This window comes from Myotis myotis, unplaced genomic scaffold (genome assembly GCF_014108235.1).
Source record: "Myotis myotis isolate mMyoMyo1 unplaced genomic scaffold, mMyoMyo1.p scaffold_m19_p_3, whole genome shotgun sequence".
NCBI classification, from domain to species: Eukaryota; Metazoa; Chordata; class Mammalia; order Chiroptera; family Vespertilionidae; genus Myotis; species Myotis myotis.
Window position 1 is genome coordinate 117,023,964 of NW_023416335.1, and position 22,000 is coordinate 117,045,963.

The following is a 22,000-nucleotide window of genomic DNA, read 5'->3' on the forward strand; positions in this document are numbered from 1 at the left end:
TTGCACCTTACACAGCCTTTGAATTCAAACTCTGTAAAAAACAGATTTGATTTATGTAAATAATGCAGAACAAATAGGCCATTGATAGATATTTCCCATTGATAGAATCACAGAAACAAGGATTGACACAGTCATCCAAGTCTCCTCTGTATGAAACATACCAGAACTAATAGAATTCCTTTTATTTTTCCCGGTCTCAGGCATGCTCCAAAATAAGGCAGCGCTGAAGGAAGGCTGTCAGTAATACCTGGCTTAAAGTGAAGTCTTCAGACATTGTTCTCTTTTTGAGAATTTTGTATGTCTTCCTTACTAAGACTCCAGTGGCTACCAAAAAAATCATGTACACAACCAGAATCCAGTACTGTAATTGACCAGGGCAGTGGACCTCTGTATGAACTTCCTAATCCCCTCCTGCACAAAACCCACCAGAAATGAGGCAATGCAGGCGCATTCACAGCTTTGCCTCTTCCGCCAAGCCAGGCACATTCTTTCCTTCTGGCCGGTGGAAGCAACTGCTCTGTCACTCTCAGCTGTGACTGGCAGTCGAGTGAGACCCCCTCAGCAATCATGACTGCAGAGTCTCTGTGACACCTAACCCAGCGCCTGCTTGACTCTTGTCAAGATCGCCTGAACCTTCTTGTCTAATGTTTTTTCTTTTCTGATTCTCCATCCTGAAAAAAAAAACAACAACCCATGACTGACTGAACTTCTGTGTCCACCTCTGGACAATTTTATTCACTAACTAAAGTGATATTTTCTTTTAAATGATAAAACAAGCAATGGTGGTAAAAATGCTCCAGCCTCCTAAGTGCAGGACTTTATGAAAGGGGAGGGGCATGTCTGATGGCTGATCCTAAAGGAACTGGGGCCATGGGTGCTCCTGGCCACATTGATGCCTGAGGCACATGTGGAGAAGAAGGAAGGAGTTGACAAAGAACCAAAAGGAGCACCAGGTGTCACATGGCAACTTCCTTTCTGATTTGGCATCTCAAATTCACTGGGCTTGCTATGTTAGAAGAGGGCCCTGGTCTTACCTCATTTAACTATTCTCTCTAGAGCTCATGGATATGGACAACAGTGTGGTGATGGTGGGGCAGGGAGAGTTGGAGGTGGAAGAGGACATAGAAGGACATAAAAGGTGATGGAAAAAATGAAATAAATCAATTAAAAAAATATTCTCTCACCAGGCAGGTGTGGCTCAGTGGTTGAGTGTTGGCCTTTGAACCAAGAGATCACTGGTTTCCAATCAGGGCACATACCTGGATTGCAGGCTCAATCCCTAGTAGGGGGTGTGCAGGAGGCAGTGGATCGATGTTGATTCTTGCCCATTGATGTTTCTATCTCTCTCTCTCCCTTTTTTTCTCTCTAAAAATCAATATTTAAAACAATATTCTCTCTGAAGCTTCAGTGATCTCGCAAGCTTATAACTAGAGCAGGAAGACAAAAAGCAGTGCTGACTCCTTTTTCAGGTAATGATTCTGTGATAACATTCTGTTTACCTTTGTGTTGAAGCCTTCAGCATTCTGGGTAATTTTGTAGAGCTGTGGAAACCTGAGCATGCTCTCCTGAGTGCAAGACCTCTCAAAGATTCCCAGAGTGAAGGGTGGTAATGCGGTGAAAATCTGTGTGGAGAACAAGGAGCCATTAAAAGAGACCTTTCCACTCACACAGCTCAAGTGTTTCAGTTCCATGGAATGATGACTTAACTCTCAGGCAAGTCCAAACCTGAGCATCAGTGATTCACAACTCTGAAGACACCATCCAAAGAAAATAAATGAAAGACCATTTTCAACTATTGTTTAATCAGCATAAAATAAATATACAGAACACTAAAAACAACATCACAAACATTTGATTAGCCAAGAAAGCTGGTTAAATGAACAGCTACCTTTTTTGTAAGATGAGTGGTGATTTAGAATTACACCCTCCTTAGCTTTGTGAAGTATTGTGTCTTCTGTTAGTGTTGGCAGAGGCACAATTTTACAACCCCCCATCCTGATTTTATGATCAAGTTTCAGGAAGCATGATGTACTTCATTATTCATTTGGCAGACATTTATTGGGAGTGAATTATGGGCCAGATACTGTGATAAACCCCAGAAATACAGAGATAGAAAAACAGAAGGGAAAAAAGGAGAAGAAGCAGGTCCCTGACCTCCAAGAACTCGGTCTACTGCAGAGGTGGGACGGGATAGCCAACAACAGGCAAATAAACAAACATATAAAACACAGTGCTCTGCAAAATTACTCATGGGAAGAGTGTGGAAGGAGAAGAGGGAGTCAAGAAAACATTCTTGGACCAAAGAGCATCTGAACTGTAAGGCATTGTACCTGTAGAATTGGGCAGGATGGTAAGGGATGTGCATGAGAGGGGAGCAGAGGGAAGCACTCCCATAGAACTACACCCCTCACAAAGCCTGGGGGCAGTAATGCACCTGGCACATTTGGGTAGGGGCGGGGCTGGGGGAACATCTAAGACATCCAGGATGGTGGCTGGCTGAGGACTCAGTGCAAGACAAGGCTGGGAAGGTGACAGAACTATCTCCTGCGACAATGAGTTTTGGGGGAGGTAGTGCTTCCTAGACTTTACTTTTACCTGTAGTCCTCTAGAGGGGAGTGACATACTTGTGTTTGTGTTTCAGAAAGAGAAAGCCAGATGCTGAAGAAGAGGTTGGAATAAATACGTCATTTCAGTCTGGGAGGTGCGGTAGCCCTATGGGTCATTTTCCTCTGTGGTTCCGGGCACACGGGTCACAGAGACTGTCTGGGTCACTCACTGCTTAGCATCAGCATTGAGCAAATCCACACCCACAAACCTGGCAAGCCCTCAAGCCCATGGGAACTATATGTGTGTCTCTGAGAGAACTCTGAATGCACCTCAGTTATGGGGAGCCTGAGAAACAAGCTTTTCCCAGTCTGCTGGGAGAGAGCCATCGGCAGTGTGGTGGAGGAAGGCCAACACAACTTGCAGGCTCCCTCCCTCACCTGGAGCAGACAGGAAAGCAGCCCTGGGATTTCAGTGCGCTACAGATTTCAAGGAGAAAAACACCAAGAGTAGTTGCCCTCACTTCCCTCACAATAACAGACGTTATCTGTTTAATGTGTAGAAGAAGGTGCTGGAAACAGACATCTCAGAAGCTCTGCATACTCTTAGCACATAAACTGTCCTTACTGTGGTGCATACAGTGTACACCGTCAATTGCTGCCATCTTATTTTTTTCTTCTCCCTTTCCACTTGACTTTCTCCTTCTACTCTCTTCAGTCCCCACCCTTCACCACAAGGCTACCAACCTAGGAGGCCCTCTGAGATTTTTTACCCTGCTTACAGCATGCCCCGCACACATATATACTGTTGAGGGATCATTATTTGTTTTACAGAAATAAGACATTCACATTTTTCTTCATAACATTTTTCTCACTAAACAATACATCATGGGAAGCCCTCCGAGTCCCCTGGGTCTGACACTAATGCAGCATTTTCCTGCTCACATAATAATTCATAGCATAGATGTACCATACTTTTTCAACGGTGCACTCATTTTTGTTTCTAGGTCTTTGTTCTCACAAACATTATGTAATAAACATCTATAATATATTATACCATTTATACTTTGTATTTTATTTCTATAGGATGGATTCCCTAAAGTAGGGTTGCTTGGGAAAAAGTTATGAGTATTTTAAATTTTACCAGATTCTGTTTGATTGCTTTCTTAAAAGGTTCTAATCATTTTCTTTTTTCTTCCCAAAGGACAAGGTAATCTTTCCTCTGCTTTCTTATCAGTAATGGGTGTTATGTTATACTGAATATTCTCTAGTCTGAAAAAATTAAAGATATTAACTCTTTCTTTAAAAAAATTTACATTTCCCCAACTACCAGTGATTTTGATCACGTTTCCATATATTTGTTGAACATTTGGATTTGAAAACGTCTAGTTAAGTCCTTTGTACTTTTTCCATGCATGTTTTATCACCTTTTCTAAGAGTTCTTTGCATATAATAGATATCAACTCTGTCTTCATGTAATAAAATTTCATCCAAATGCAATCTTTGTCTACTGGATTTCTTTATGGTTTCTTTTGCTATATAAAAGCTTTTAATTTTTATATGGTTAAGAATAGCTTCTGAGTGTCCAATTGTGGTTATGAAGTTTTCAGGAGTTTCTTTAGAATTCTTACAGTTTTATTTTTCACATTTAAGTTTTTGTTTTTTTTTATATTTTATTGATTTTTTACAGAGAGGAAGGGAGAGAGATAGAGAGTTAGAAACATCGATGAGAGAGGAACATTGATCAGCTGCCTCCTGCACATCTCCTACTGGGGATATGCCCGCAACCCAGGTACACGCCCCTGACCGGAATCGAACCCGGGACCTTCCAGTCCGCAGGCCGACGCTCCATCCACTGAGCCAAACCGGTTTCGGCTTAAGTTTTAATATATCTGGAATTTATTGACTATGTGGTTTAAGATTGGGGTCCAATTTTATTTTTTTTCCAAATAAAGAATCAGTTGTGACAACACAACTAATTAATCCAAACTTTCTACTAAACTGAAATACCATCTTTGACATTTATTAAATTCTCACATATGATAGACCTAGGATTTAAAACTGGAATCTTATTCTAGATTCTCTGGCTTATTTGTCTAGTTCTATGTTAATATCACATAGATTTGCTTACAGTGGCTTTATAGAATAGTCTAATGTTTAGCAAAGATACATTTACCCTTTTCATTGCCCTTTTTGGACATGCATGCTCCCTACTGAGGATAGAGCCCGCAACCTGGGCATGTGCCCTGACCGGGAATTCAACTGTGACCTCTTGATTCATGGGTCAATACTCAACCACTGAGCCACAATGGTAGGGTGTCCTTAATTTCTTATTTAAAACTAGAGGCCCGGTGCATGAAATTTGTGCACAGGTAGGGTCCCTAGGCTGGGCTGGCGATCAGGGCCAATCTGTGGGGTGACTAACAGGGCGATCGGGGGGGGGGGGGGGGTTCCCGCTGGCACCCACCTTGGCTGGCCTGAGGCCTGCGGGCAGCTCCCGAATTTAGTGTTTGCCCTCTGGTGGTCAGTGCACGACATAGCAACTGGTTGTTCTACAGATTGGGCAATTTGCATATTAGGCTTTTATTATATAGGATGACACAGTTTTAGAATTTTACCATTTATGACAACATGTCTTATAAAGAATCTGCATTATGTTATTTGGATTCTTTCTTTCTTTCCTATTTTGCTTACAGTTCTTATTTGGGAATGGCAGCTGAATTGCCTCAAATACTTTTCATCATGTTTTTCTGTTTTCTTTTGTGGTTGATACAATGATATTTAGAATTTTTAAATTTATTTTGAACTCCCTGTAAAATTTATTTCAACTTTACTTGGTCAAATATTTTATTTTATTTTTTAATATATTTTATTGATTTTTTACAGAGAGGAAGGGAGAGAGATAGAGAGTTAGAAACATCGATGAGAGAGAAACATCGATCAGCTGCCTCCTGCACATCTCCTACTGGGGATGTGCCCGCAACCCAGGTACATGCCCTTGACCAGAATCGAACCTGGGACCTTTCAGTCTGCAGGCCGACGCTCTATCCACTGAGCCAAACCGGTTTCGGCAATATTTTATTTTTTTTAATACACTCTTGAACTCTATTTGCTGATGTTTTACTTAGAATTTTTGTATTTATGTTTTTAAGTGACACTGGCAAGTAAGTACTATAGTTTACTTTAAGTTATGCTGTCTTGATAAAATTAAATAGTATAAATTTTCTGAAACAGTTTAAAAACAAAGTTATTGCTTCACTAAAAAAAAATCAATAAAATGTATCCAAAATCCATCTGATAATGCTAGTTTTTGTCACTGCTAGCCTCTGTACTCTTATTCTATCCATAAAATAAAATGCTGTAGAAATTTGAGATACTAGAATAATAATGAAAGTCCAATGGGACAGCATTCATTCATTATTTGGAGAGATGTAAGTGTTTAAGTCAGTTTACTGCTGTTTCATCTGCTATAAGAGTTAAACTGAGAAGCAGTGATGTGCTACTTTAGCTGCCTTTGGGACAAAAAGAAGAAAAAAAGCATAAGTGCTGCTTAAAGAAAATGGAAAGAAGAACCCAGTGCAGAAGAGGAGTCACCAGCAAATGCCATACATGTCACAAACTGTCTTGCACTGGGTTTTTGAGGAGTGATTCTGGAGTAGAAAAAAATTTCCAAATAGTATATTATTGAAATAATGATAGTAAAATTGAAACATGGACTAATGTGGATTAGATAAGAGTACTGTATCCTTGTTGAATTTTTAGATTTTTGTTATTACACTGCAGTTATCTAAGAGAATTATCTTAGCAAGTATGCAATAAAGTATTAAGTAATAAGGGGCATAATGTCTTAATTTACATTCAACTGCTTCAGAAATAAATGTGTTCACAGGAGCGTGTGCACATGTGCCTGTGGGCAAACCTCCATGTTCTCAAAAGCTTTGGTCCTTTCACCATGACTGAATCTGAAGATCAATGACCTTCCCTTCTGATCCCACTTCACAGATCCTAGACATTCAGGTCCCTCCCCACTCTCTGCCACCTCTCCAACAATTGTACTGTGTACGCCATAGAAACTTAGGGCCATTTAACCTTGAAATTTCTTTCTCTGCTGCAATATTCTCTTCGCTATAGACTGGAGAACCAATGTAGATAAAAAATATTCCCAGCCCTACTGATCAAAGATCTTTGTGAGTTTTTAACCCTTTGAGTGCCAACCAATATCCTAGGAACTATGCTAAAATTGCCAAGGCAATTTTGCTGATTTTACAGCAGTTTAGGAAAAAAATTATGAATCGCAAGTAAATGAAGTTACATATTCAAAAACTTAAAGAAACCTTTACTACATTTGTTTTCATCTTTGACATACATTGTTTGCTGATTGTATTATAAAATACTAGTAGAAAAAAATTTTGAACAAAACATAATGTTAAAATAAAATTAAAGCGCCCCCGGCACTTTTGGCAAAAGACAGGAGGAGCGCGACTGCGCTCCCCAGCACTCTAAGGGTTAATGTGCATAAGCATCACTAGAAAAATTCGTTTAAAATTCAGTATCTCTGAGAAACTCTGTTAGGTTGGGTCGGAGATCAGGAATCAGCATCTTTAAACAAATCCTAGTTATTCTCATGCAAGTGGTCTGTGGACCATATTTCGGCCAATGCTATCTGATAGCCAGCCCATTAGCATCTTATGAAGATTAGGCTCACTATTTAAGTTTTTTAATTAATTTGAATTTCCCAGGACTGAATGGAACTAAAAAATAATCCAGCTCTTATATCCTGAGCATGAAAATAGGGCTAAACTCCATTTGTCATTTAACCAGGTGATGTGTATTCCAGTTTTGGCTTTAGCTCTAAATCACAGTCTCCCAGGTCTCAGCCTCTTGTTTCTAAATACATATGTGGGCATGGGTTTGGCCCTTTGCAGCACTAAATCATTATGGAGCAGTCAGCATATTTCCCCCTAAATGGTCGCATAATTTTAACCTGCTCAAAACAGTTTTAAATCCTGCAAAGTTAACAATCTGTCCAAGGGGAGGTGCTTGAGTCCCTATCCATGTGGTAGGTGGTTGGAGTAGCTTTTCTAGTACAGTGATAAATGAACATCAACTCAGCCCTGCTCTCACCACCTGTCACCTTTGTATTTTTGGGTGTAAGTATTAGCAACAAACTTGTTAGTGCACTCTGTGGTGAGTAACACAGTACTGACCAATGCTGTGTTTACTCAAGATCCAAACTCACTCTCACTATCATCGTAGTCTACATATCTGACTCTCTTAGTCTTTAAACTGCACAGGACTGAGGCAACCTGCTGTATGTAGTATTCTATACCTAGCACCTAATATAGTGGCTACTCAAAAAAAAAAAAAAAAAAAAAGAAAGAAAGAAAAAGGAAGAAAGGAAGGAAGGGAGGAAGGAAAGAAGGAGGGTTAAATATATGGACGCCTTGAATATCCAGCCACAAATGTATATTCAAGCTGTAAACATTTATAGTACAATAATATATATTATTGTTTATTATTTATGTCTGGTAACTTCCATTTATACCTATCTATGATGAAGCAGAGAATGTCAGAGTTAAGGTCCAAAACAAGTGTGAAAGTGCAACTCAAAAAACCTGCCACACTGGGGTGTCTAAAGCACTTAGTACAAGCCCCTCAGCTTCCCCTGCCAGTAACACACAAAGCTAAGTAGCTACTTAGTCATTTAAGCTTGTAGTTTATATTTATTTACAGCTTTTGCACTCAGTATAGTCAAGTAATATAAAAAGAACTTGAAGATCATTAACAAACACCAAATAAACTGATTACCATTCACCACAGGAGGTGGAAATCAGAATTCATTATTTTAGCACTAACTGTGAAAGCAAACATCTTTCCACAGGACAGATACTTTTAAGAAGGACAAAAAGAACACTAGATCACATCCTGTATGCTCATATATCTATGTTTAAGAATTCAGAAATAAAATCACAAAGTGGAATGAGTTTAGATATAGTTCAGAAATTTTCTCAAGCTAAAAACTAGAAAATGTTGCACAGGCATTCAGTAAGGAGGTAACAAGGGTCCATTATCAAGATATATGGGTTAATAATTTCATGGGGTTATTCAAGAATGATCTGCTATGATTGAAACCATGTGTGGAGAGTTTGGGCTTCTGCAGGATGTGTCGCAGCAACAAAAGGCCTTAAAGATGTATTTGTGCTGCCTGCTATGTATACAGATGATGGACTTAGATACACTTCCCAGACATAAACAGTAAAGGAATGTCACTGAAGTTGTGTGTGCTATCAGACAGAGATGGAGAATGCTTACCACATTGTACAAGCCGATGCACCAACGTTCAAATAAAATCTGCCCAGAAAATCCATTTACAAAGGCGAACCAAAGCTGAAAGAGAAGAAAGTTCATGAAGTTTTATATCAATATTGACCTAAATGTTTCCATTCACTGAAGAAGTAGCGGGAATGTGGACCACCAGCTGGACACAGCTGCTGTGGGATAAAAAGCCACAGGACCGTAGCAGTTGTTCTTTCATAAAATATAAATTCCCAATATAACAAATACCAGTATTTTAAGGAAAATTTATATTGAAGGCATACAATGATTTCAAGTGATAATATGCACATATTAATAGAAAAGCAATTGATGTTTAATTTATAACTAGTATGTTTTGTGTCAACACTTTTTCACTGACTGGAAGAGTCAACTTCACTTTCCTTTTCCCGATAAAGTTGATTGGATAAATATAATTTATCTTTGTAGGACTTTCAAATAGATAAAAAATTAAATGAAAAACAACAAGAATTCCTCTGCTGGTCACATGTGGTTTTAGCTCATAAAATGCTGACCCTCCATAATCGAATGTCCACCGCTGTAGCAAAGGTGAAAGCATGATGTATGGAGGAAACATGCTTAAATCATGTTTTGGAGCAACATGGGTTGTATAAATAAATAAAATGGGGATGATTATTCAAGTCTTCAAGTAGTCTATAATTCTAATTGATTAGGCAAGACTGACATAAAAGCTACTACAGAGCGAAGTGCCAGGGACATGCATGACAAGTAAATAAAACTATTTGAGAGAAGGGATGATTGCTCGGGTGTAGTAATTCGGAGAAGACGTGGAGGTGGTAAGAGTGGAGTAGAACAGGGCAAGCCATCAGGTTGAAGAACAGGAACCTGACTTAGAAGGGAGTGAATACAGAAATAGGAAATACAAACTGCTGCTATTTAAAATTCAGCTAAATTGATATGCTACAACAGGACTCCAAGGATTTTGGTTAGACCTTAAAGTATTTCATGCTAATCTCAGAATCACAGATTTCAGTGGTGTAAAACTGTGACAGACTGAATCTTACCATGGTGGAACACTTGCAACACAGAACAGCTGCCCCACAATAATCTGGGTTGAGATAAACTCTGCTACTGAATCAGAATTTTCAACATCAGTTTCTTAACTCCACCAGACTAAGTTTCTTGAGATAGGAATTATTCCCTATCCTGTGCAACTGTACACAGGATATGATACTTGGTGCAAATAGGGACTCACTGAGTTCCAGTGGGATCAAATAAATATCTCAATTCAATTGCCAGATGAAGTTTTCTTAGGCACAGCTCTCATCATCTCATTTCCTAGTTAAAAACAAAACAAAACAAAACAACAACAAAAAACCCAACTATTAGGGATCCCTCCGAAATCTAAATAAGCTTGCTGCTTTTTAAAAATCCTTCCACAAACTATCTCCCAAGAGGTCCCCATGAGGCCTGGCTATTCTCAGTGAAGACATACTAGTGGAGAACTAAGAATTCAGAAGTTTGTGTTGTGCTCTGTACTCAAAATATTTTACAACACCTATTCTAATATTAGCTCTTCCTAAAATGACGTTTCAATCACACTGCCACCCTACCACTAGAGGCCTTGGCAAATAATCCTTCAACCAAACTTTCAGTGCAATGGAGACTGGATCCATACCTGATTCAAAAAAATTTGTAAATTGTTTCAAGGGTTTTAACTAATTTTCCAAGATTGTGCTGTACATCTAAAGTCTCTTATTCAAACAACTGAGCAAACATTGATAAATATTTAGTAAACACTATTTTACTGCTTAATTCAATTAATTTTATTGTCATTTGTTGAAGGTAGAGTAGTGATATTTCTACTGCACTCCCCTCCCTAATAGCAATTGAAATTAGCAAAAATAATTGAAAATAGAAAAGAAATAAATGCTTTTAATGACACTATGAGAGAGCCTTAATTAAAACTACAAATTACATAGAATAGAAACTAGCTTGACAAGATAAAGGGAGCATGCCAATAGTAGACAAAACCTACAAAGCAAAAAGATTTCGAAGAAATGCATGAAACAACCCAAGAAATAGTGGAACCAATTCTTATTTAGAGGATGAATCTAGAGGTAGGGACAAGTCATGGCTGTAGCTCCTGGACTGATTGAATACAGCAGGCAAATTGAAGTTAAAGGACACTGTAGGCCTTTTCTCTTTTCCTCCACCCAAGAAGCAAGTGAGGAGAATGGCAGGGTAGAGTAGGGAGTATAGATGGTAATCAATTTAGCAGACACTTGGCAGACATCTGAAAAGAAATAAATGTAAAATCATGTAACAAAAACCCCATAATATACAGAAAATCACTGTCAGGCATACAGGCTTCTGACTCACTCAAGGAGAAGAAATGGTGAAAGAAGTGCTTACTACAGAAAAGTGATGGGTGACCAGCATGGAAGAGACAAAAAATTGATAAAAAAAAAAAAAGTTCTGAGACAAATTTGAAGCCATCTTTCTTAGACATCAACAAAAATAATAAAGAAAAAAACAACACTGTGACAGAAATCATATGAAACAATCTCTACAGAAAAACCAGATCACTAGGCAGAATAAAATTTTGAATGCTCTTGGTGATCCTTTGAGAGCTTTAAAAAAAGTATGTGTTTTCATTTAAATAAGAGCTAAAATTAGATATGTAAGATATCAAAGAAGGAAACAAATAAGAAAAGATTCAAGCTACATGAAGGAAAATAAAACCCAGAATTGATACTGATGAATCCACAATCAGGGATTCACAGTCAGGATAGAGTAGGCTTGTGAAAACAAGTGCTGGCCAAAGGACAAAGGTTAACACTGATTTTAAGAGAAACTGATAACCTTTCAAAGATAATTTTTAAAAATTCCAAAAAGGTGTACCTTAAACACACACACACACACACACACACACACACACAACACAACAGAACAAGTAGAATAGAAAAAATGTTCAAAGATATAGCAGAAGAAAGTTTTCTGAAATATTCTAAAACCTTAATCAGCCAACAAAGAGGATACCTTTGTCCCCAGGAAACAAAACAACAGATACACTAGTAGAAAGATCAATACCCACACATATCCTGATAAGTAAATTCATGAGTTTTAAAATTCTATAAGATCAAATCTTTCTTATAATCCTCACCCAAGAATATGTTTTCATTAATTTTGAGAGAGAGAGAGAGAGAGAGAGAGAGAGAGAGAGAGAGAGAGAGAAAGAGAGAAAGAGAGGCCAATGTGAGAGAGAAACATTGATTGGTTGTACATGTCCTGACAGGGGATGGAACCAGAACCTTTTCATTTATGGGACAATGCTCCAATCAATTAAGTCACCCAGCCAGAGCAAATCTTTAATATAATCAGGCAAGAAAGCAATTAACCTGCAAAAGCAAGTTGGCTTCATCTTTCTCTCTAGCAGTACATAATACCAGAAGCCAATAGTTGATGTTTACAACTCCTTAGGGAAATAAAACATGACAAAAATTTTAGCAAAATACAGAAATTAAGGAAATAGTAAAAACTGAAAATATTACATAAAATGTGATGATACAAATATGTTCATTATATTAATAATACAAAAAACTTTTAAATGTTCCATTGATATAAAATAAAACCCAAAATATATGCTATGTACAAAAGAAATATGTCCAACAAACATGAAAAAGAAACACTATTTGAATAAGATCAAATCCATAACCCTGAATTAACAAAGCCCAATAGATGAGGTTGTCACCTATTGTTCTGAAAACACTGCTTCTCCTTCACTAAACTACTATGGCCTTCTATTGATTCCTTGCAAGTACCAACTATGGATCCAGCTTTATATTTTGTACCCAAATATGAGGCAATTATGTCAATAGCATTTGGTTAATAAGCTATCTTTATCTTACTTGTTTGAAATGCCCTTTATTATATAATAGATTATCATAGTATTTATAGAAATTTATGTAGTATTTTGGTCTCACTTCATATATTCAAATTAATTACAGATGGCTTGAATATTTAAATACAAAACAAAATTCAAAGCATTAGGAAGAAACATTAAAAAAAGTTTTTTATATATGAAGTTGACTCTCTATAGACATGGAACTCAGAAATTGTACAAAAGAGGAGTCATTTGAACCAGTTCATTGCTGAGAGAATAAAAGTAAAGTTGAGAACAAATTAATAAATAGTGCAAACATCTATAACATCTATGAAGACAAAGGCCTAAATTTCTTATATAAAGAGTTCTTACAAATGAGAAAGAAAACTGCTGACAAACTATTAGGGAAACAGGCAAAGAACATACGCAGTGTGATCACAGGAAAAAAATTATAAATATAGAAAATTTCACTTTTCTTGAAAAATACATACACGTGTGCGTACACACACACAGACACATACACTGATAACATTTTTTTTTAGATGAACAAAGATTTGAAAGTTTGGTAACCTGAGGGAATGGTTACTCTCATATTCAGTCATTGTTTACAAATATGTTTAATGTACTTTTCCTTTGACCCAACGATTCTACTTTTAGGAACATACACTAAATTGTATCTTATAGTTATAATTACATAATATTCAATATGAAAATACAAGGGTGTTTATATAGCATTATTGGAAAGATAAAAAATTAGAACCTATATTTACACTGATAGCTGGTTAAATGAATTATAGCTCATCCATAACAATAAACACTATGCAGACATTAGAAAGACTATTATAAATCTGTTAAGTGCTATAACATAAAAAATCTCACAGATATATTATTAAAATGAAAAATATCAAGGTATATGTTGAATAGTCATGATTGTACAGAATAGATGATATGCTCATATACATGCTAACTTTTTGGAAGATATAAGAAATTGTTACTATTCGTTGCCTTTAGATAGCAGAAGTGTTCTCTAGGCGGTAGGATGGAGACTCTCTTATACTTCTTGTACTGTTCTGAACTTTTAAAACATGTTCATGTTTTATTGATATAACTATTTCAAGCAGTAATTCTCAACTAGAGTTAATTTTGCTTTAGGGAGACACTTGACAATGCCCAGACACATTTCTGAGGGTGTATTGGCATTTAGTGGGTAGAGGCCAACTGTTCTGCTAACTAACCTACAATGCCCAGGACAGCCCCTTACAACAAAGAACTAGCTGGTCCAAAATGCCAACTCTGAAGAAACTCTGGATGAAAGAAATAAATTTATTAGAAATCTTGTTGTAACAGATGTTTTTTACAAGCAAAATAATGACATGTGACAGGTTGCATGAAGCCATGATTATGTGTGGGTTTAGAACGTTTTGTTTCTTTTTTATGAACTCCCCTCTAGCCTGGTCTCACACATAGAACCAAAGGCCCTACTCTTTAGAGGCCATAGGAGCACTGAATGTGTATCCAAAACTTCACATATTTATATTCCCGAGACAGAAATATATATTTATAAATTAGTAATGAGAAATTACTTTAAATACAGAGCATGTTTTGCATAACTAAAACACTCCAGTTGTTGAAAATATATGATAAGGGGAAAACCCTAAGAAATCAAGCATCTCTTTCTCAGCATTAACCTTTGCTCCAAGCCATTCTGAACCATGAAAAAATTTCAGATTAACATTCTTGATTAGCTGAATGTTGGAATATTTCCTATAAGCAGCCAATGTTTTGATTCTGTCCAAGATGGCACTGGCTTGGCCACGTTTCTTCAAACATTTTTGATATGTTTGTACTAATTTTTATCAGTTGCAGGTGCTGCAGCATTTTGGAAAGTATATACAAGCTCATCCTCAACATTTCCAGTTCCATTTCAATCTTCATTCAAATAATCCATCATTAGATCATCAGACCAGTTTATTTCATTGTAAATATTTATGTAATAAAGACAAAAATTAAAACCAAAATAAACAAAACAAACAAACAAAAAACCCATTCCCTCATTTCAAAATCCATGAGCTGGTTTTTTCTTACATTATAATCTAAACACTCAAACTTGATTTTGTTTTGGCAAGATTTCCATAGGTGAAATGGAAAAAGTATGAGAACACACTGTATTTTTAAATATTTACATGAAAGTACTTAGTTTTTATTTTATATATTCATGAGACAGGTACACAATGGCTCCCTGACACACTATGAAATCAGACTTTCACACTGGTTAGTTATATACAAATGTTAATTCATATACAAAAAAGAAAGCCCAATTCCTAAACATTAATGTCATTTGGGTGGAGCACAATTTCCAAGCTGCACCAAACACAACCCTTAATGCAAGCAGATGGCCTGTCCCCCTTCTGATGTGCAGTTACTGGGCCCGTAGCTTGTTTATAGCCACTAAATTTTATTTTTCTGGATTAATGGGGGAAAAGATTCCTCTGCCTTTACTTTCTTGTTAACTAGGAATGCTATTAAATGAATACAGTCAAAGCTGAGAGAGCTAGGTCCTGCCTGGACGGCCTCAGACTTGGTGAGCTGGTGGGAAGACCTGCCAAGCACTGATGGCTTGCCAAGCTCCTGGGGTTTTTGGTCCTCAAATGTAGTGCTGTTATGAGCAAACTGACCCAAACTTATTAAATAGCTTTTCCTTCTTGGAAAAAAATCCTTCTTTGCTTTAACTGCTGCCTCACTGCCAAAAATGCAGTAACCGTCTTGGCTAATTGCACAGACTCCTGTCTAGAGGTCTCAGCGCCATTGTACAACCTCAGTGGGCTGTTTCTGCCACCACTCAGGTTCTCAAGGAATAGCTGACATACTTAGATGGTTTCTTCATTTGGGAATGGGAGGACCTGGTCGTCCAAGACCCATGGTAGAGAACTGAAGTGGAAAAGTACCCTACAGAGAGCAATTAAATAAGTTAGCCATATGGGTTCTTAAAAAAGTAGCAATAACTTTATGATCTACTGATTTGCATATCAGGTCTGAGCTGATTAGCTGGGATTAACCATATCTCTTTAAAAAGCAAAACACTATAATATTTTTGGAATTTGATCTGGCAATATGTGTTAGATTAACAAAAAAGCATCTACCTCATTAAGAAATTCTATTTTTAAAAATTCATTTCTCATCACTAAAAGCACCTTTGTATAAAAACATATCTTATTTTGCAGTATTGTTAATGGCGGAAAACAAAACAAACAAAAAAAGCATAGGGAAGAAAAACCCTAAAGTTCTTTATTAGGGAGTAAATGTAGCAAGTCTATGAAATAGTAAGGACTTATATATTACAATGGTAATTCTCTATATATGTAAATGAAGAAATGTATGCCAAAAAATAGTAATAGGTTGATTAAAAAAAAAAGGCAAAATAAACAGGCAAGTCAATATTTAGGTAGGTAGAAAATCAAGGGGGGAAATCAGAGATGCCATTATGGAGTAGAGATTATAAGAATTCATCATCATCATCATCATCATCATCATCATCACAGTAATAGCAAAATATCCTAAAAACGCCTTTAAGTATCTTTTGTCCAATAAATTATGGGACTGAGTGGCCAAAATTAAATGGTGTGGGCAGGTCTTCATTTCTAAAGTCTGTGGAGATGTAATAAAGGCCATATATGACAAACCCACAGCCAGCATCATACTCAATGGGCAAAAGCTACAAATATTTGCCTTAAGATCAGGAAAAAGACAGGGATATTCACTTTCACTGCTCTTATTCAACATATTACTGGAAGTCCTAGCCACAGCAATCAGACACGAATAAGAAATAAAAGGCATCCATATTGGAAAGGCAGAAGTAAAAATGTCACTATTAGCACATTGTATGCGGGAAACGTATTTATACGTTTTACTTATACATTTTACGTTGACTGGTAGTAGAGCGCGGGACACGTATTAATATGTTTTTTATAGACTAGCGGTAGAATGCAAGTAATGTATAAATACGTAAACTAAAGTTATTGTAATTTTACTAAACGTTGCCATTTGCGCAAAAATTTAGCAAAAATGGCCCACGCCACCTGTTAGTGCGCGATAAAACCTACCCGCAAACAATGTGTTAGCAGATGACATGATACCACAGAGCAGTGGTTCTCAACCTTCCTAATGCCGCGACCCTTTAATACAGTTCCTCATGTTGTGGTGACCCCCCACCATAAAATTATTTTCGTTGCTACTTCATAACTGTAATTTTGCTACTGTTATGAATCGTAATGTAAATATCTGATATATTATATGTTTTCCGATGGTTGCGACCCACAGGTTGAGAACCACTGACATAGAGAGAACCCTAAAGATTTTATCAAAAAACAACTAGAACTGACAAGTGAATTCAATAAAGTAGCAGGATACAAAATAAATATCCAGAAATCAGTTGCATTTTTATACGCCAATAATGCACTATCAAAAAGAGAAATGAAGAAAACTATCCTAATTCACAATTGCTTAAAAAAGTCTAGGAATAAATTTAACTAAGGATGTAAAAGACCTTTACTCAAAAAATTATAGAACACTGCAGAAAGAAATTGAAGAAGATACAAATAAGTGAAAGCATATACTGTGTTCATGGACAGAAAGAATTAACATCATTAAAATGTCCATACTACCCAAAGCAATCTATAGAGTCAATGCAATTCCTATCAAGATACCAATGGCGCATTTCACAGAACTAAAACAAATATTCCAAAAATTTATATGGAACTACTAAAGATGCTAAATAGCCACAGCAATCTTGAGAAAGAAAAACAACATTGGAGGAATCCCAATACCTGACGTCAAACTATACTACAAGGCCATAGTAATCAAAACAGCCTAGTACTGGCATAAAAACAGACATATCTACACTAATAAAAGACAAATATGCTAATTGACTGTACCTTTGCTACACCCACCAGCCAATCAGAGCGACTATATGCAAATTAACCCAACCAAGATGGCAGTTAATTTACATATACCTGTTGGGAGCGAAGACTGAAGAAAATGTAGAAGGAAGCCAAGCACTGCAGAAGGGAGCAAAGTAGAGGCAGCGGAGACAGGAATGGAAGCAAGGTGGCTGAGGCGGGAGGCAGGAGCGGAGCCAGGGCTCAGCAGGCGATGGGTGGCAGGAGGCGGGGGGAGGAGGCGGAGGCGGAGGGAGGACGTGGTGGCAGGCGGCCGGGGTGCGGCGGGAGACGGGAGGCGGGGGGAGTTTGCTGCGGCAGGTGGCTGGGGCACGGCAGGAGATGGGGGGCGGCAGGAGTCAGTGGAGGCGGGAGGCGGGTGGAGGAGGCGGCGGGCAGTGGTGGGAGATGGGAGGGAGCCGAGGCGGCAGAGGCAGGGGCGAAGCCCTATTCTTGCAGGAATCTTCCTGCAATGGGCCTCTAGTCTATATATAAAAGCCTAATATGCTAATTGTCCCATTCAACAGTTCAACCAGTTGCTATGATGCACACTGACCGCCAGGGGGCAGATGATCCAACTGGTAGGTTAGCTTGCTGCTGGGGTCTGGCTGATCAGGACTGGGCAAGATGGGCTGGACATACCCTGGAGCCCTCCCAGAGTCCCTCCCGGCCCCTATCATGCACAAGTGGGGTCCCTCGGCCTAGCCTGCACTCTCTCGCAATCTGGGACCCCTTGGGGGATGTCAGAGAGCTGGTTTCAGCCCAATCCCTGCAGGCCAGGCCAAGGGACCCCACCAGTGCATGAATCCATGCACCGGGCCTCTAGTAGATCAATAAAACAAAATAGAGAGATAAGAAATAAACCAATGCCTTTATATCAATTAATATGTGACAACGGAGGCAAAAACATACAATAGCTAAAGATAGTCTATTCAATAAATGGTGCTGGAAAAATAGGACAGATACATGCAAAAAGTGAAACTAGAACACCTTTTTACACCATGCACAAGAATAAACTCAAAATGGATTAAAGACTTAAATATTAGACTCAAAACCATAAAAATTCTAGAAGAAAACATAGGCAGTAAAATCTTGGGCATTTCTCACAGCACTATTTTTTCTGACACATTGCCTCGGGCAAGGGAAACAAAGGAAAAAAAAATAAATGAATGGGACTACATCAAGCTAAAAAGTTTTTGCACAGCACAGGAAAACATCAACAAAATTAAAAGACAACCCACTGAATGGAAAAACATATTAACCACTGATATATCTGAAAAGGGGCTAATGTCCAAAATTTATAAAGAACTTATAAAACTGAACACCAAAAAATCAAAGCAATTAAAAAATGGGCAAAGGATCTGAATAGATACTTCTCCAAAGAGGACATACAGATAGCCAATAGATATATGAAAAGATGCTTAATGTTGCTAATCATTAGAGAAATGAAAATTAAAACCACAATGAGATATCACTTCACATCTGTCAGAATGGCTATCATCAATAAATCAATAAACAACAAGTGTTGATAAGGATGTGGAGAAAAGAGAACCCTCTTGCACTGTTGATGGGAAAGTAAATTGGTTCAGCCACTGTGGAAAGCACTATGGAGTTTCCTCAAAAAATTAAAAATGGAACTGCCTTATGACCCAGTGATTCCACTTCTGGGAATATTTCTAAATAAACCCAAAGCATTAATTCCAATGAATATATGAACTCCTATGTTAACTGCAGCATTATTTATAACTAGAGGCCCGGTGCACGAAATTTGTAAAGGGGGGGGGGGGTCCCTCAGCCTGGTCTTCACCCTCTCCAATCCAGGACCCCTCAGAAGATGTCTGACTGCCTGTTTAGGCCTGATCCCATTGGGATCGGCAGTCAGACATCCCTCTCACAGTCTGGGACGGCTGGCTCCTAACCGCTCACCTGCCTGCCTGACTGATAGCCCCTAGCCCCTCTGCCTGCCTGCCTGATCATCCCTAACTGCTTGCTGGGGGGCAGGGCCAGCCCTGCGAGGGACTGTCTGCCTACCTGATCATCCCTAACAGCTGGCCTGCCTACCTGATTGCCTCTAACCACTCTGCCTGCCTGCCTGATCATCCCTAACTGCTTGCTGGGGGGCAGGGCCAGCCCTGCGAGGGACTGTCTGCCTACCTGATCATCCCTAACAGCTGGCCTGCCTACCTGATTGCCTCTAACCACTCTGCCTGCCTGCCTGATCATCCCTAACTGCTTGCTGGGGGGAAGGGACAGCTCTGCGAGGGGCTGTCTGCCTACCTGATCACCCCTAACCTCTGGCCTGCCTACCTGATTGCCCCTAACCACTCTGCTTGCCTGCCTGATCACCCTTAACTGCTTACTGGGGGGGGGGGGGGGGGCGGGGAAAGCCCTGCAAGGGGTCATCTGCCTACCTGATCACCCCTAACTGCTGGCCTGACTACTTGATTGCCCCTAACCACTTACCTGCCTACCTAATCACCCCTAATCACTGGTCTGCCTGCCTGATCACCCCTAACCACTCTGCTGGCCTGATTGCCCCTAACCGCTGGTCTGCCTACCTGATCACCCCTAACCACTCTGCCTGCCTTCCTGATCGCCCCTAATCACCTCTCCTTCAGCCCCCACCACTGTGGCTTTGTCTAGAAGGATGTCTGGAAGGATGTCCGGAAGACGTCTGGTCTAATTAGCATATTATCCTTTTATTAGTATAGATAGCCAGGATTTGGAAGCAGCCCAAGGGTCCATCAGTAGATGAGTGGATAAAAAAGTTGTGGCATATTTACACAATAGAATACTACTCAGCTGTAGAAAAGAAGGAAATTGTACTCTTCGAAATAGCCTGGATGATCTTCACTTCATATGCTAAGTGAAATAAGCCAGAGAATGACAAATACCATATGATTTCACTCATATGTAGAATCTGATGAACAAAATAACAACAACAACAAAAATGGAAACAGACTCATAGAGAACAGAGGTAAAGGGGAACCGGCTAGGTGAAGAGGTTAAACAAACAAATAAAAACCTCATAGACACAGACAATAGCATAGTGATTACCAGAGGGGAAGAGGGGTGAGGGGAGGTAGGAGAGAGTATAGAGGAGATAAATGGTGATGGAAGGAGACTTGACTTAGGGTGATGAACACAGAATACAATATACAGATAATGTATTATAGAATTGTACACCCGACCTATGTAATTTTATTAACCAAGATCACCTCCAATAAAGTCAATCTATAATAATAAAAGCATAATATGCTAATTAGACTGGACAGCTGAACAACCTTCTGGACATCATTCCAGACATCCTTCCGGACTAAGCCACAGCGGCAGGGGCCGAGGCAGAGGCAGTTAGGGGAGATCAGGAAGGTAGGCAACCAGTTAGGGGCAATCAGGCAGGCAGGCCAGTGGTTAGGGGTGATCAGGCAGGCAGGTGAGTGGTTAGGGGCAATGAGGCAGGCAAGCAGAGTGGTTAGGGGCAATGAGGCAGGCAGGCGAGCAGTTAGGGGTGATCAGGCAGGCAGGCAAGTGAGTGGTTAAGAGCCAGTGGTCCCAGATTATGAGAGGGATGTCTGACTGCTGGTTTAGGCCCGATCCTGCAGAGGCCCGATCCTGCAGGGATCTCTGCAGGATCGGGCCTAAACCAGCAGTGGGACAATCCCCTGCCCCCTGCCCCCCGTCCCCTCCGTGCATGAATTTCGTGCACTGGGCCTCTAGTAAAAAATAAAGATGGTTTCCCTGACTGGTTTGGCTCAGTGGATAGAGCGTCGGCCTGCGGACTGTAAGGTCCCAGGTTCAATTCTGGTCAAGGGCATGAACCTTGGTTGTGGGCACATCCCCAGTAAGGGGTGTGCAGGAGGCAGCTGATTGATGTTTCTCTCTCATCAATGTTTCTAACTCTCTATCCCTCTCCCTTCCTCTCTGTAAAAAATCAATAAAATATATTTTAAAAAAAAATAAGATGGTTTAAGAAAAAAAAATCTGTGGAGAGTCTCCTCTTTCTGAGTCAGGTGGACAGGCACAATGCTAGCAGCAAACACCACATATTTATAAAACTTCTAGGTACTTCTTAAGGCAAACAAACAAAAAATGCAAATTTCAGAATAATGTGCATAGGGTCCATTTTTCATGAAAGCACAGTAAAAATGTTTATGTATCTTTATACAAGTGTGAAGGTATAGAAGGCTAGCTAAATTGTTACTATTGATTACCTGATTGGAAATGTAGGCAGATGAGGGGAAATTATTTTTTCTTTATAAATCTCCATTATTATTATAAGAAATAAGCATTACTTTAAAGCAGCAGTACTCAACCTGTGGGTCGTGACCCCTTTGGGGGTCGAA

General features: G+C 39.0%; 1 protein-coding gene across 1 annotated transcript in view; it reads right to left on the reverse strand.

Moving 5' to 3' along the window:
• ATP8A2 (ATPase phospholipid transporting 8A2) overlaps positions 1 to 22,000 on the reverse strand; it is a 701,182-nt gene that overhangs the window by 182,785 nt on the left and 496,397 nt on the right. The window contains exons 28-29 of the mRNA XM_036300527.1: positions 8,856 to 8,930; positions 1,500 to 1,622 (exon numbers count right to left, since the gene is read on the reverse strand). Coding sequence (XP_036156420.1) covers positions 1,500 to 1,622; positions 8,856 to 8,930 — 198 coding nt within the window. The remainder of the gene's footprint in view (positions 1 to 1,499; positions 1,623 to 8,855; positions 8,931 to 22,000) is intronic.